Source organism: Thunnus thynnus, chromosome 23, assembly GCF_963924715.1.
Source record: "Thunnus thynnus chromosome 23, fThuThy2.1, whole genome shotgun sequence".
NCBI classification, from domain to species: domain Eukaryota; kingdom Metazoa; phylum Chordata; class Actinopteri; order Scombriformes; family Scombridae; genus Thunnus; species Thunnus thynnus.
In genome coordinates, this window is record NC_089539.1 from 2,756,254 (window position 1) to 2,772,426 (window position 16,173).

Here is a 16,173-nt window from a genome sequence, read left to right on the forward strand (position 1 = left end):
CCCATCCCTGTGCTTGTTGGATTGTTGATTTTTGGAAAGTCACAAAAATTGACATCCCCACATCTGCTCCTAACAACCTCTACTTGCTAACAGAAACACAATGGCAGGAAGAATGAATATAGTGAAATAAAATGGCAATTCAGTCTGACTAACAGGCTAGCATTATTAACAAAAACAGAATGTTCAGGTCATGTTTTCATAGCCTAGTGAGATCAAGTGGCTGCCTGGAAGGTGGGAAGTGGTGTACAGTGAGGATGAAGTATATGCATTGTGTATTAAATGGACTAAAAATACACAATCATAGTATAGTCCTTCAGTCCATGCTAATTCACTGTAGGGATGCTTCAGATCAGAGAATTAGCTTCTCTTCCTCTGTCTGCTCATTGCAAAGGTTAAATGAAATGAACACAGATTGTGATGCTCTGCCCATCCAGGTGACAAATGGTGATAGGCAGTCAGAGTGACAACGACTACTATATCTTACTGTGGACTCATAAGGTCAAAGCCACAGTCCTAGAGAATGAAGGCCTCAGTTTTATGATTACACACTAATGGCTGCAGTGGTAACAAGCTCCTCATTACTTCATGTTCCCAGGTCAAACAGAAAGTGAGGCACATTTCCCTTACTAAAAGTTAAAGTTTAATAATTAAACCCAGTTGAGCACACCATACATGTCGAGGCACATACATGCAGATAATTACACTGGTTCCTATTCAGTACACTCTGATTAAAAGCATTGATTTACTGGCTGCTGGGTAACAGTGAGTGCAGCTGTTATGAGTGGAATGTGTGGATGCCTTTGGTCCTAGTTCTAATCCAGTACTCCTCATTGTTTAAATGTCTGAATGGGTATTATATGTGACTGAGTGAAGCTTAAAGGACCAGTATGTAGATTTAGGTGGATCTGTTGGCAGAACTTGAATATAATATTCATAAGTATGTTTTCATTGGTGTATTATCACCTGAATATAAGGATCTTTGTGTTTTTGTTATCTTAGAATGAGCATTTTCTACATTTGCACAGGGAGCGGGTCCTCTTCCACAGAGCCTGCCATGTTGCACCACCATGTTTCTACAGTAGCCCAGAATGGACAAACCAAACACTGGATCTAGAGAGGGCCTTTTGCATTTCACAGCCACCGTGAAATGTCTGGCTATTGCAAGATTCATGATTCACTGACTGGTTGAAAGAATGACTCATTCATTAATTTATTCATATATTTGCACATTTATTAGTTTCTGTAAAGTTCTGTTGATTCTTACCTCTGTCTTTCTGTAGAACAGGAGAAAAAAGTCTGCTACTTCATCTTTTATTTGTAGCTGTTCTTTCTTACCTGACTTGTTTACATCACAGGAATGTTGTCTGGATTCATCACATCCAGACAACGCTGAATTTCTCATTATTTTTCGCTTTTTATGTTTGTGATTAGAAAATGAACTCTTATGCTTTGTTCCCTTTGCCCTTGAAAATCCCCATACTGATTGCCAGTGCTCTCTGGTGCCCTAATGCAACTCTGTGAAGTGAAGTGAGTGATTAGCAATTCTAGCCCATGATTCAACTCTGCATATGGCAACAAGGAATAGTAAAAACAGCATCCTGCTCTTAAACAACAGAAGATTAATGGAGGTTTTAATCTTTATTTCCCAGCTCAGTTCCAGTTAATTCAGTGATTCAATGATTTTACCACATTTCCTTGTAACACACTTTTTGGAGCACCATTCCAAACTGAGAGCAACTCTGAATGAAGCAGAGAGGTTACAGAATAGATTCAGTCTATCTTAATACATACTCACACACCATATGCACATTGAAAGAGAAGTGGTTACTGTCCATACAGACCTTTGAAGCCCAACCCTACTACTTAGTAGTCTTGAGGGGGAATTAAGTAAGAAATTCACCTTCAAATGTTGCAGCGGAGGGATACTTCCTGGTAGTGGCATGTAGATTTGTTCTGGGAAAAACATCTGCAATAAACTTAGTCACCTCTGCCAGAACAAAAATAACCTCTTTATTTGGCTAAATCACAAAATCTCTTGCAGTGTAGTCACTCTACAAAGGTATCACTCCGCAGCCACTATGAAGAGGAAGAATGATTACTGGAGATATTTTAGCTGGGGGATTTTGGGGTTGAGATGCATCTGCCCTGCTGAAGTGTCCTTGAGTTGATGTGAATTCCCTGTCGGATTACAACTCTGCACCTGACCCTAAGCTTGTGTGAGCTGTCCACTCATAAAAATCAGAGTATCCAGTACGGATATGTTTTTCCTGGATATGACTGCTGTCCAGTGAAGACAGGCCATTATTTTTGCAAGCTTACAAGTTATTAGTGCAATGGAGCAGCATATTGTTCACTGATATGGATCTGCAGTTCAGATTTTTGCAGGAAAAAGTTAAGAACCTGACTATACACAGATGCAAAAAAAAATTTTTTACCTATACCACTCTTAACACTCTTCCTGTTCCACTCAGTGTTATAAAATGTTGAAGGACCATACACATGTTTTTCTAGCTTTGGTCTATTCTGGTGTATTCAAAAGAAGTTCCAACACCCAACAGTTCAGAGTCAAGGCCAATTCATGCTTTCTGCGTTCTGTGTCCATGGACAGCTATGGACTTGCACACAGACTGCAGATGCACATGCGATTCCATTCAAATGGCAAATGGGAGTCTGCAGACAGTTGTACGGACTAGTAAACAGGGTTGCAGTGTGATAACTCGGTAAAATCCATTCTGTGAATATTACAAACCACTGTGCAGCGTTTTTCTGATCAGCCTTTAAACGCAATAATCTGTTATTCCAACCAGATTTGCTGGATCATATTTCCTTCTCTCACCAGCACTTTAAACAACACGCCCACACCAACACAGCCCCTTGTATTGTTCTACACAGCACAGTTTTCAGTCTGAATGCAGCTGAGCTTTATGTTGCTGAACAAGAAGAAAAAGTTGAAAAATGAAAAGTGACAGCTTAATGAGAACAGGAATACAGTATATACACACAGAGTACCAGGCAGGCATTCCTGTTTGCTTTTCTAGCACATGCTCAGTTAGCATGTACAGTCCGTGCAGTTACAAATTTTGGGCTTTGTATGGATGTTCACAGAGGGGTCCACAGGGATCCTCGCCCTTGTCTTCAGACTTTTTGACAACGTATTGCAACTCTTTATGCAGTTTGCTAATCAGTTCAAGACTTAGATATCAGAGCTTTCCAGCGTCCCACTGGTTCGCCATCTGAATTACCTCTTTTCTTTCTCCCTGAAGAGAGAACACAGAATCCGGATGCAGATCTAAACCTGACAAACTAACCTCTGACCTTCCTCTAATGGGGGCGAAGAGAGAAGAGCCTTGATCTGTGGTGATTAGCAAGTACTCATTAGTCTGTCTTCTCTCCCAGCATCACGTCCTACCAGACCTTACCCAGGAACATGCCCAGCCACCGTGCCCAGATTGTTCCCCGCTACCCAGAGGGCTACCGCACACTGCCACGCAACAGCATGATGAGGCCCGACAGCATCAGCAGTGTGGCAGGCTCCGTGTATGACCGGGCCCTCCGTCCCGCCTCCACCACCACCGTCACCACAGCGGAGAAGAGGCGGTCAATGAGGGACGACACCATGTGGCAGCTGTATGAGTGGCAGCAGAGGCAGGCCTTCTCCAGGCAAAGTCTGGCTCAGCCAACAGGTACAGATGCCACAAAGAATTCACCCCATTAGCCTATACTGTAGCTTGTTAAGCTAGATATCTATCCTGCTAACCCTCTGACATCATGCTGCCAATTTGTCCCATTGGGCAAACACAGGACAGCAACTGAAATATACCCTGAAGCTGAAAAAGTATTTTCCCATGGACTATCATAAAAAAGACTGTAAAACTGTTGACAGGACAACTTGAACTGCAAACAAAGTCAACTATCAGTTTCTGTATTTTTAAACCATGGATGTGTCATATTTGTAAAATTCTCCCATCTCATCAGCCTCAAAGCTATTTTTATGTTTGACATTATCCCAAGTACAAGTTGATAGGACCAGCAGGGTTGGCAAAGTGAGCAAATGCCCGAGACTCTCAGGCCTGATGGCCACAGGTTGTTGGTAAGGGTCTACCAGTAGCAACCCACAGCTCATTTTTGCCCTGGGGTTCTGTAGCAGATGAATCCAACCCTAGAGTGAGACAATAAGGGCGTTTTCAAACCTACATTGTTTAGTCCAGTTATATCAGAACCTGGTTAGTTTTCCTCCTTGGAATGATTCATTTGGGCAGGTCTGAACACAGTACCCTTTAGAGGATGTGGTCTTGGTCCGGTCCCAAACACATTCTGGTTTGGTTCGTGGTGGGAACGTGATCCAACCACGATCCAACCACGGTCAGACTTAAATCACTTAAAAAAACATTTTAGTCTTTACAGTGGTGGTTACATATCCTGTAATTGTACTGAGTTTCTTTAACCAATGAAACATTTGTATAACCCTGTCTGACTTTAAACTCTGTACTGAGTAAACAAAATGGGACATTTTCCGAATAGGCAGCTCCTTTTGCATAATCCATATTTCATGTGTATCTAATATTTTGTATTGTTCAGGATATATATTGATTTTGCAAGATGATTGTCACTGGCATTACTTGTATTACTTTGTTGCAAATCATTTCAGCCTAAAAAGTATTATTAGGCATACTTTTAGGCAGGCTAAGTGTTCCACAATAACATATCTTATGCTGTCTTTTTTAAAATTCACTGATGAGCTGTTTTCTCAAATGGCCAACCTCTATTTTAGAATACAATTTCAATTTCATGACCATCATAGAAAATGTTGAAGGCAAGGAAAGATTTTGACTCCACTGTGACGCTCTGTCCCTCTGTTCTTGTGATTTCAGCTGCAGGTCATTATGGCACCCTGCCCAGCACAAAGACCATGGGCAACATCTCAGAACACGCTGTGGCACACTCCATCCCCACCTCTCCGTCTCACGGCTCTCTGGCGCTCTACAGCACCTTCTCCCCTCCCCGCCAGCAGACTGCTCACAAACCCAGCACCTCCCAATCAGAGGTGTCGTCGCCCGTCTTCAGGGGGGACGTGACGCTGGACCGCCGACACAGGACACACCTTGCCAAGGTAGAGGAGATGTGGAGTTTTTTTACCTGCATAATAATCATAATACTATATAATAATTTATATTCACATTTTAAACAAAAGAAGCAATACAATGCACTTCACAAAAACAGAAACCACACAAAAAGATGGAAGCAAAAAGTAGAAATATTAAAAAGATTTTTTAAAGAGGCAACAAATAAAAGACAGTTTTTTAATTTAATAGTAAATAAATAATTATTAATACTGTAAGTGAGGTCAGTTACAGTCAAATGTTCTGGCTAAAAGCAAGCTTGAAAAGATGAGGTGGACAATCTTAAATCTACAGGGGTGCTAGTCCAGTATAGAGCACTGAAACTGACAAAAGGCCAACATCTACCATTCAGAAATGTTAGACATAAAAGCCCATAAACTTTCGTTGGGCGGTGCAGTAATTAACAGCCATGGAACTCCTGGTGGTGCTGTACTAAAAGACTCTGCCCTTATCTCTTCTGATCACCCAGTAGACTGAAAACATGCAAGCTACAATGCTAATGTTGTGGCTGTTTTTAGCATTCTTTTTAGCATCCTTCCTCGCAATATTTAAAACAAATTAACTGGAAAAAAGGACTGAAAATATCCATTTCTTCCATTGTACAGTCAGTGTTGACTTCAGTGATAAATACAATGTTTTTCCTGTAGCTGCTTCACAATAAAGCCTTCATGTGATTTGCCAATGGATTGCTTTCACTGTTAAACAGGAGCAGCAGGACGTGATGGCTTTGAATTAGCAGTAATTTAACACATCAAATAGAGCTGTAGGAGAGAATTCATTATTTGTTAGTATAAAATAACAAATTCAATTGAAATGTATCTCAATCAGCTTAGACCACTGATCTAGCATATGTAGAAATAATAAGAGGAAAAAGACTGGGTTTCTGGAGTAGTTACATTTTTAACCAATAAGCACTGGGTGCAGTGACAGCATGCAGAAATTCAGAAGTCTTGTCCTCATAATAGAGTCTGACTCAGGGTTTGACAGGAAAAGAAGTGTCCCTTTTAAATGTCAGTTCATCCTGACTCAGAGCTGAATGCAGACAGAAAATAACTGGAAATTTCTCTTTGCAGTCTCCTCATTTACTTTTCCACCCAGAGACAGAAAATTAGACAAAATTCAGCTCTCTCCTATTCAAATTCACAGATGTTCCTTTTGATTTTCCCATGAGACTCTTCAGAGAGAGATGGTGCAGAGTTGAGTTTGCAGTCAGTGGATGAGTCCAATCCTCCTGTCACAAGTGCAAAGCCCAGGTCCAATCCCCGTCCTCAGGCTGTCAGCCAATGTGACACCTCTGATCAACTTTGTACTCTGACTCAGACACACTAGACGGCTAACGTAATCCTCCCAGGCAACACATGTCTCACTCTGTATTCACACCAAGACAGAGGAGGAAGACACTGAGAACACCTTCAGATTAGGAAACAATGAGTCGAAGTGAGTGATGATGTTGAATCTGCAAAATCTAAGAAAATAGATGCTCTTTGGTCAGTGTAGTGAGAGAGAAGTGAATTTTTGAAGTGTAAGAAAGACATTTTTGTCAAATGGACAGATAAGAGGACAACCTGATTCAAACTTTACACAAAATAAATAATCTTGTTTCATAATTGTGCAAAATTAAGTGCTATTTTGTTGATACTGTAGAAGTACTGTAGTTCCACCAACATTAGTTTCTACAAAATTGCTGAAAAAAATAAATGTGCCGCAGGGCCATATTAACACACAGGCAGGCCTCAGGGCAAAAATGAGCTGCAAGCCCCAATTCAGACCAGTAGCTCTGGAGTAGTTTGGTTATAGTTTTATTAAATTCAAATTTATTTAAGAATATTCACTATCTAAGAACAATAGGATTACATAAAATGTGGAAGTCATCTTAAAAAGCTTCAATGCAATAAATTCCTTTTAGCCCACTGTAGCAGCTAAATTTAATTACATTTAAATTAATTGAATCAGTGTTCTGTGTTTGCTAACAAAGAAAACTAATGTTGGCAAATAGATAGCAGGATGAAGCCATGAGTGAATGCTTCTTATTGTTTCCATGTCATTTTAATAATGTTCCTCTTTTATGTGTTTTTATGTGAATGAATGCATTCAGTTAAAGGCATTACAAATGTTTCTGCTTGCCCTAGTAATTAACTAGAAATATACTCAACATTACTTCCAGTCATTTACCCCTGGCATGCCATTATTATTTAGTTTTGTTTTTTGCCAAGTGTACATTATTGTTGTGGGACGATACTGGAATTTTCCTAATGGCCCACTGTACAGGGCCCACTGTACTCTCAGTTTTGTTTTAATAAGGATCCTGGTTGCAATGTTTTGAACCAGTTATAAAAAAACATCACATATAGTGGGTGTGAGGTTGCTAGCTAGCTATAGCTAACATTCTACATTCAGTTGCCAGTTTATTAGGTACACCCAACTAAAACTAATGCAGTGTAATACAGCAGCCCTGCAGTAAGTACACTGCCTTAGTTTCATGACAGTTACAGTGTTCAGGATTAGCTACACCTGTTTCAGAGAGGTGTTGAATTCCATATAACTGCTTCAGTTTCAGGCTCCTGGTAGTTTGCATGATGGCTCACTGTCACACTGTCATAGCTTACTGGGACACTTGAATAGAACAAGACATTGTTAATGTTATTAATAACACCTTTTCCTACTATGACAAGTCAAAATCTCTGCTGAGAAATATATTATCAAATAATCTGTCAATTACCTTTTCAATTTATCAGTTTGTTTATAAAATGCCAGAAAATTGGGAAAAATTCCCATCACAATGTCCCATAGATGACATCATCTAATAGCTTGCTTTGTCTGACCAGCAGTCCAAATCCATTGTTATTCACTTACAGTAATATAAAGCAAAGAAAAGAAGCCCATTCTCACATTTAAGAAGCTGGTACGAGTATATATTTGGCAGTTTCGCTTGATAAATGACATTTAGCTGTTTGGGGCATGGAAATCACAGATTTAAAAAACAATCCAGAACTAGAAAATTTACAAATTTACAATCAAAGGCTCTTGACACTGGCATGACATGCTGTAGAAAATAGTCAGCAGTCAAGTGTTGCTCATTTTTACAGAATGTCATTTGAAATGAACTGAACTGAGGTAAGGTCACCTGAACTGAAATAAATGAGACCGAGGTGTACCTTCTTTTGTCAAATTCAGTCCAATCTCCTCCTTTTCCCACAGTATGGCTACCCACCTGACCGCCGATCCATCGCAGCCGGCGTGCCTCCTCAGACCATCACCCCGCAGTCGCTGCAAGGCAAGACGGTGAGTGTTACAGTGCACCTCCTCTTCTCCCACACACTCCATACAATGAGGTTAACCCTGTCCACCTGCTCTCAGTAAACTCTTACAAACAGTGTATAGAATTTAGAAAGCATTTACACAAATGAAAAGTAGTCTCTGCTGTTCATCGCTGGCGCTCAAACACTCATTGACACACAACACATACATCTATTTCATTGATGTTTTGTTCTCAGCAGCTTCTTATTGCTGTTTTCTCCACTTGTCTCAGCAGGACCATGTAATTATTGACAATGCCATTGTCTCTTAATGACAGGGTGCGCACACACAATGTGGCAGCGCAAGTGAAATTGCCTTTGCTCTCAAATTGAAGCGGCAACAATCAAGAGTGAGGTCTGATATTTATGTTTGAAGCAAGCTGTGAATAATGATGTGATTGCTTGACTGCAGTCAAGTGCCTCACAGTTTGATGAGAAAAATTTGTCCAGTAATTTTCCACGAGGTTTTTTCAGTGCACTGTTTTGTCACAGTGGCTGCGTCCCTTTATTTCACTGTGTCATAAGTGATAATATGCCGAGTGTGTGTGGGTGTGTATGAGTGAGACCTATCTGTGTGTTTGTGTGCACCAGCCCATCCATAAATCCATAATGGAAATCACTTAATTGCTCTTTACCCTCATCTAGCAGTTTTGTTTAAAGTGACAATAAAATTGAAACTAGTTATTAGTAACACAAGATATTTTGACCCTGATTTCTGACGTGTAGTAAATCAAGCAGCCCACGGGCAGAAGCCAGTTGCAAAGTCAATGAGATGTTGCCAATTTTTCCTCTCTGGTTGACACATTATTTTGAATTTTCAGTACATTTCCTAGCTTGCTTAGCCACATGTCAAATAAAGGAACCTTTTCAGCTTTGAAAGATTGTAACAGAAGCTTTATGGGTAAGTGGCCCGGGTGTAGGGATTAGACACCAACATGACAGCAGTACTTACGAAACCTTCATGCTTGAATTATGTAAAAGTAAAGGTTCTGGCTATGCAGTTTTGTCCAGTTTGTATGGAGAAATATGAAATATGTCACCATAAAGCAGCAATAATAGATTTTTTGAGCTGCAGAACAATCTGTAAACACAACAACATATTATCATTTTTTTAAAATTGATATGCTGAGCGTGTTAGCAAACAGTTGTCTATTTACATCTTCAGCAGACACAGAGTAACATTAACATGCATTTGGAGTAATGTTTCTGTTCAGCAGGGGAATGTAAATCCAATATTCACACTCCTTTATACTCTGTTTTGGTCCTCATCAACTGCAGAGGGAAATGTCTGACTCTTTAGCTGCTAGATGCTCCACATGAGAGCGATGAGACTCACCCAAAACAGTTAGGTTGCAGGTTGTAAAACCAAAACTATGAGATAAAAGGCTAAAAAGCACTGTAGAACTGCAGAGTTGGATGATAATCCTCTGTGGGTTCACTGTCAGTGAACTCTTTCACATTTATTGATTAGGTGGGAAAGACATGACTCCAAGTGAATGCTAATGTTGCTCTGTGCCTGCTGGATGTGTTAATAGACAACTGTTTGCTAACACGTTAGCCAGAACAACTTCATAAAACATCAATATGTCATGGATGTGTGTTTTCTTCCCGCTAGTGGCCAAGGAAAATTGCTTGAATTGCCATGAATATTGCAAATGCAGACTCCACAGATCTTAAATGGGATTTCAAGCCCAAATCCTTCTCCCAGGCCTTCCAAAATAATTGTGAAGTTGTATCTTTTCAATCCTGCAATATAATGTAGAACTTGTGAACCACCCTGCATGGAAAGGTTTCTGATAATACTATCTTAAATGTAAAAAGAAGAAGAAATGTTACACTGTGAGCTGAAATGTCTGTAACTGTAACATAAGCAAGATAGTCATTTACATATAATGTAACTCTTCATCCAGACTGAGAATAAAGGGTCATCCAGTGCTGGTTTAAATGCATTATCTTGCAATTATAGGGTTATTATAGTCTTTATTGGACTATTAATCAATGCTGAGAGACCAGTATGTTGTCAGAAAGCTGTTGAAGTGGTTCCTCTACTCTTGTGGGTCATCAGAGTCACTGCATCATGTTTTTTTCAATTAGTTGATGGGTGTCATTGATATTATCAGTGTGGCAGCGCTTCTTCTCTCCTCTGTGTGTTGCTCTGTGCAGCCCGAGGAGTTGACACTGCTGCTGATCAAGCTCCGCCGGCAGCAGGCTGAACTCAACAGCCTGCGGGAGCACACAGTAGCTCAGCTAATGGCCCTGGGCATGGAGGGGCCCAACCCTAAGGTCAGCACTGGGTGTATACATACGTGTGTGTGCATGCACGCATTTGTGCTTTCCTAACCAAGTAGTCAAAATCCCATATTCTCTGTGATGTGTGTCTGCAAGGGGAGGTTCCTTGTGTACATCTGGGATTTTATTCCAAATGAAACTGAATGTGGTGTGTTCTGAAAGGTTCTGTGAGGAACAGAAAGTTCTTTGTGACTCAAGCCCTGTTCTTTGGGATGGCAATGTCAGTTGATTGGTCCACTACTTCAGTTTAGACTCAAATGTATCAACTACTATACAATGGATTGCTTTGAAAATGTGTAAAGACATTCTTGTCCCCAGAGGTTAAGGCCTACTGACTTCTGACTTACCAGCAGGTTGATTTTTTTGGTTCAGAGTGAAATATCCCAAAAGTAGATTGCAAAGAAATTTAACAAAGACATTCGTGTTCCACTGAGGATGAATTGTAATAACTTTGGTGATCCACAGATTTTTCATTAAGCACCATCATTTGGTAAAAAAAAACAACAATTTGCTCAACACTTTGGTTTATGACGAAATACCTGCAAAACCAGTGACATTCCCATCAGCCTCAGCTGTACCTTCTGTATGCGCTAATAAGCAAATGTTGGCATGTTAGCAAGATAAACTAAGGTGGTGAACATCAGCAGTGTCACAGAGCTAATAGCATGGCTGTAGTAAAGCCAACCTCCAACTTCAAAAACACTTTTAAGTCAACTTTGGCATCAGCGTAGAAATACGAAATCTCATGGCATTATTGAAGTTTATATTTTTGGACATTTTAGTGGCCAGCCTGTCATTTGCCTATTTGAACACACCAAATGCAATTTCAATTTGGGACTATTGTTCTGGCATTAATGTATGCACAGGCTGTCAGGTGCATAATTTTGGATGTTGGGAATTGGTGCATTGATACATTCATACTTGTGTGTATGTGTGTGTGTGTTTGCATGGGGACACCACTCCCATGTCCATGCATGTTGGCTTAAGGTTTCTGGAGAGCATGGATGCATCGGAGCAGATGCATCAAACAGTGTTGCATTTGTTGTGTTTTGCTCCAGCACTATGCATCACAAGTGTTGGTTTAAACCACTCAGTGTGCTCCATTTTATATACATTCATTTTTGTGTGTATATACCTGATCAGTTCTAAGACAGATTATTAGTCGTTCCTTATTTGGGAAAGACTTTATTATTATTTTAAAATGCATGTAAAGTAAGTGTGCAGCATGTTTGGTATTCCAGGTTTCAAAGTTGTTACAATTTGTACAGTGCAGCATGGTGTCACATGTTTTGAGTTCACTGTATGAATTCTGGAAAAGGATATGTGCTTAACAATATGCATGAGTCACATTTTTTATGTAAAATTATATTATGACGTCAGACTAGATACTGTATCATCTGACATTTTGAATGTGGCAATATGGTGATGTAGCTTAATTTTTGGCTGCATTACAGTTAAGTTACTAGACTTTTGCAGCTATTTAGAACGAACAGTGAACCCCTCTACCTTTTTGACATCACATACACATCAGCACTGTGATTTTCTTGGCTGTAGATATCTACTGAAAGTGTTGTCCAGACCTCCATGTACTGCAAGTGTTATGAACAAAATACTTCAGTATGAACATAGAATCCCTCTGCAGCTTCTCAACAGTGCTGCATGACTGCTGACCCTTCTCATGTTGGTCAGTCACAGTTAATAGTCTTGACAATCATGGAAATACACTTTTGCATCTTGTGTGACAGACAAGAGCATCAATATTATCAATATTGAACAATTGGGCCAAACGTGGATTATGTACAAGTCGATGCCAACCCTTTTAAAATTCTTTCTACAATATCTGTGCATGGCCACTACAGTATGGCTACGGTAATGGAAAGATCATTATTATGACAAATAAACTAAGGTCAGATAACTTAAACATGGTCCTCGAGTTTATTCTCACTGGAAAATAAATATAGATGGATATATTTCAAATAATTTTCGATCGTCACTATCTCTGCCTCCTCTTTTTATTATCTCTTCCTTCCTGTTAAAACATGCCTTTGACTCCCTTTTCCTCTCCCTCCCCTCTTCTGTCTGCTTCTGTCCATCTCTACCAAACACAACCTCACTTTTCCTGCTTCTTCTTCTTCTTCTTCCTCTGTGGCTACTGCAGACTGATGTTCTATCCCATCACCTGCAGAGGAACCTTATTTACCTGGACAGCCAGGTGAGGACTTCTGAGCTTGCTCCTCTCTGTTCCAAGCTGCTTCTGCTATCCAAAATATAACATTTGAATCAAACCATACACCTGTGATGCTTTTGGAACTTGGAACCCCAGTTTTCAATCACTGGAAGCATTCTGTCTCAATTTCTTGGTTTCTCTTTTTTACCTATTTGTCTCTTTACTCAGAATCCTTTTAAAACCTTTTAAAAACTGAGAGAATCTGATACATGCCTCTACAAACATCCAAGAGCTAATCTAGGTCACTCCCAATATTCAACATATTTTCAGCCTGTTCACAGACCCATAAAAAGGCATTATTGAGTTAGAGAAAAAAGTAATCCAAAAACCAAACTGTACCTTTAAGAAAACTTACAGTACATACTCTTGGCTCAATGTCACTTGGTAATGATCACTAAATTAAGGGCCAGTGGTGAAATACAGCTTGACTGTAACACCTTAATTGTATAGACATGTTTTTGAATGAAGTAGACACAGTTTGAATAAAGGTCAGAGCCAGAAACATTCTCACAGATCCTGTCACAGTTTTCCATTATCTATTTCTATTTGAAAGCTAGCACGTGAAACATTTCTTCAACTTTTCTCTAGTTTGAAGACTTCTTTGTTAAGACCTGTCATATTTTTTTTATTAACTTAATCAAAGGACAATACTGGTGTTTGTGAATGGTTTACTACATTGCTGCTGACCATTTTCTGATGCATTCCATGCATTTTTAGATTATCTATGCAGGTAGCTATTGGCTTCACTTGAGTTCACTTTCACATTAAAAGTCAACTGGCAGAGACTTGAAACTGGCTGTAGATCACAATGAACAAGTTTGGTTCATCAAAGTTGTGTGATGGTTGCATTCTAATGCAGCTGAATGCACGTGGATTGTCCTGACATTCATGATAATCAGCAGATGAATTACATTGCAGTCATGGACTATTTTGTTGGAAAACAAAATGGAAGTGACAAATGGCAAGGACATTGTAAATAATGTGTCAAATATGAATTTGATAGTCTTGCATTAAAAATACTTTAAAGTGGTTACCTTAAGAGAAGGGGTTTTTTCAGACCTGCATGATAGCACACAGATGAAAGTTTAAAGTGAATCACTTTTTTCAACTTAGTTACCATGTAACAATAACATGACTTTATAATAGTTAACCTATCCAGCAAACTTTAAATTTCTTCAGGTTGAAATGTAATAAACTAAAAATGATAGCTGCCTGAAAATATTAACCAGTAAAAGTAACATATTATACTGTAGCAGATTAACTACAACATGCATAAACACCTGTGTAATCCTTGATGGATGGGTAGATCAATAGCTATCAGTAATTCTGCTGTAATGTGGCTACGCAACTTTAATATATGCACACTGCTTGGAGGTGCTTGGATGTACCAAGTGCAGCAACACTCAACCTCTCTGATTGCTTGCAAATGTCAGCCTTGTCCACTCAAGAGAAGAACAGCTCAGACAACAAACCGAGGGAAGTGCTCGGAAGTAAATGTAAATGTCAAAATTCTATTTACATAGAGCCTGTAGTTTGACCATAGGAAACAAAGATGAAGTAATTTGTTGTTGACTCTAGTGTGCAGCCACCAATTGATCAAGTTATTTAACTGCGACAAGCGTTTATGTGCCCCAACCCTTACTGGCACTAATGTTAGAAATAAGATGGATGCTTCCACTGGAATCTCATTAACATTGTATTTCAGTATGCTCAGGCTGCCAGGCTAATTGCAAGAAAAACATAACCTGTCAACGGTTCACAGAGGCATACCCTGATCATGGCAGGCATTTAAATGTGCTATTTATTTTTGGCCTCTAGGTTTAGAACTCGCCTTCCCACGGTTCCTGCATTATTGAATACGACTACTTGGCTCTGAAAAGGTCACGTGCTTCAGGGAGAGACTAGCCTATGTAGGAGTCGCAAGCAGTTCAGATGCTAATCGAAAAAAATTAAAGAAACACTTTGATTGTCAGAGAGTAAGTGTCTATTTGAGGAGTTGTTCTTCCTCTCAAAGTTTTTATCCTCAGTCAGTCAAGTGGGTTCATATACTGTCACAACTTTGTCAGCTTTAAATGAATGTAAAAGTGTTTTTGCATTGTTTGACCTGTTTATTACAAACCTTCCAGTCAGCCTTTCATTTGATTTCATGTCCATATGCTCGAAAAATCCCCCAGCAGAGACTTGAAATTTGTTTGAGAATTGCTTGAAACTTTCTTATGATTAATGAACATCTGTCTCCTTTTATTTTTGGCATATGGCTACCTCAAATATATTTTCAGGGTCATAGTACAGGTCTTCACAGGTCCAAAATCTCAGACCTGATCCAGGACAAATCCATGGAAAAACATAACCAAACCCAATGTGCATGCATTAAAAAAGAGACCCAATCCATAAGGGATCAGAGGACAGTCAGACCCGATCTAAATAGAGCTCAGAATAATCAGACTTGATCCCAAATGTGGTCGATCTAAACAGTCCCAAATTCAGAGAGAACACAGACAAAGCCACTGCAGTCAAACGAGTGGCAATACATGCCAATTTTCCTGCACCTCATAGATCACATCCTCACCTCAGGAAACATTTTTCTACTGTGATGACAATGATGACGCACCATGTGATCAGAGCTGGTAAGAGTCCACTCAGAAACCTGACTGTCTGACTGGACTTACAGACCTGAGACCTTTGGCAACAGAACAATACCCAACCCACCGTCAGACCCAAATATACTGAATGTATTCTGGACTTGGCCCAACTCTGATCCCTGGTCGAGTTTCTGTTACTAGGAACTGATTGCACCTGTGAAGATCTCTAGTGCACTGGAATTAAATGAAACCAATGGCTGTCTGGAAATACATTGAACAATGTAAAACCCTTGGTGTGCTTTGGAAAATGCTGAACACTAATATAAAGTATAGGTATTTGTAAGAAATTAGCTAATGCAAAAACACCAGTACCAGATCCCAGGGGTAGCGGAGAAGGCGAAGATATAAATCATGTTCTGCAAGTTTAGGGTTAGGGTTTGGATTAGAGAGTATTAACAGTCCATTACAGAGTGGCACTTATGTTTTTCTTAAATAGATCAAGGGGGTTAGTTCTATTCCGTCTCCTGGATATCAGCCATTAAGGATATCAGCCATTAAACAGTTATTACACCACTGTATCCTCTTTCTCCTTGGCGCTCCGCTAGATGAAGGAGAATGAGCCTCTAATCTTCATGATTCACACTATGATCGAGAACTCG

At 39.7% G+C, this 16,173-nt stretch overlaps 1 protein-coding gene across 10 annotated transcripts in view; it reads left to right on the forward strand.

The window, feature by feature from the left end:
- Positions 1-16,173, forward strand: part of LOC137176048 (pleckstrin homology domain-containing family A member 5-like) — a 239,317-nt gene that overhangs the window by 194,908 nt on the left and 28,236 nt on the right. For 8 of the 10 annotated variants that reach the window (XM_067582081.1, XM_067582086.1, XM_067582089.1 and 5 more), the window contains 5 exons: positions 3,397-3,683; positions 4,872-5,110; positions 8,319-8,402; positions 10,580-10,699; positions 12,864-12,917. In XM_067582081.1, coding sequence (XP_067438182.1) covers positions 3,397-3,683; positions 4,872-5,110; positions 8,319-8,402; positions 10,580-10,699; positions 12,864-12,917 — 784 coding nt within the window. The remainder of the gene's footprint in view (positions 1-3,396; positions 3,684-4,871; positions 5,111-8,318; positions 8,403-10,579; positions 10,700-12,863; positions 12,918-16,173) is intronic. The other 2 variants (XM_067582083.1, XM_067582088.1) reach the window with 2 other exon arrangements.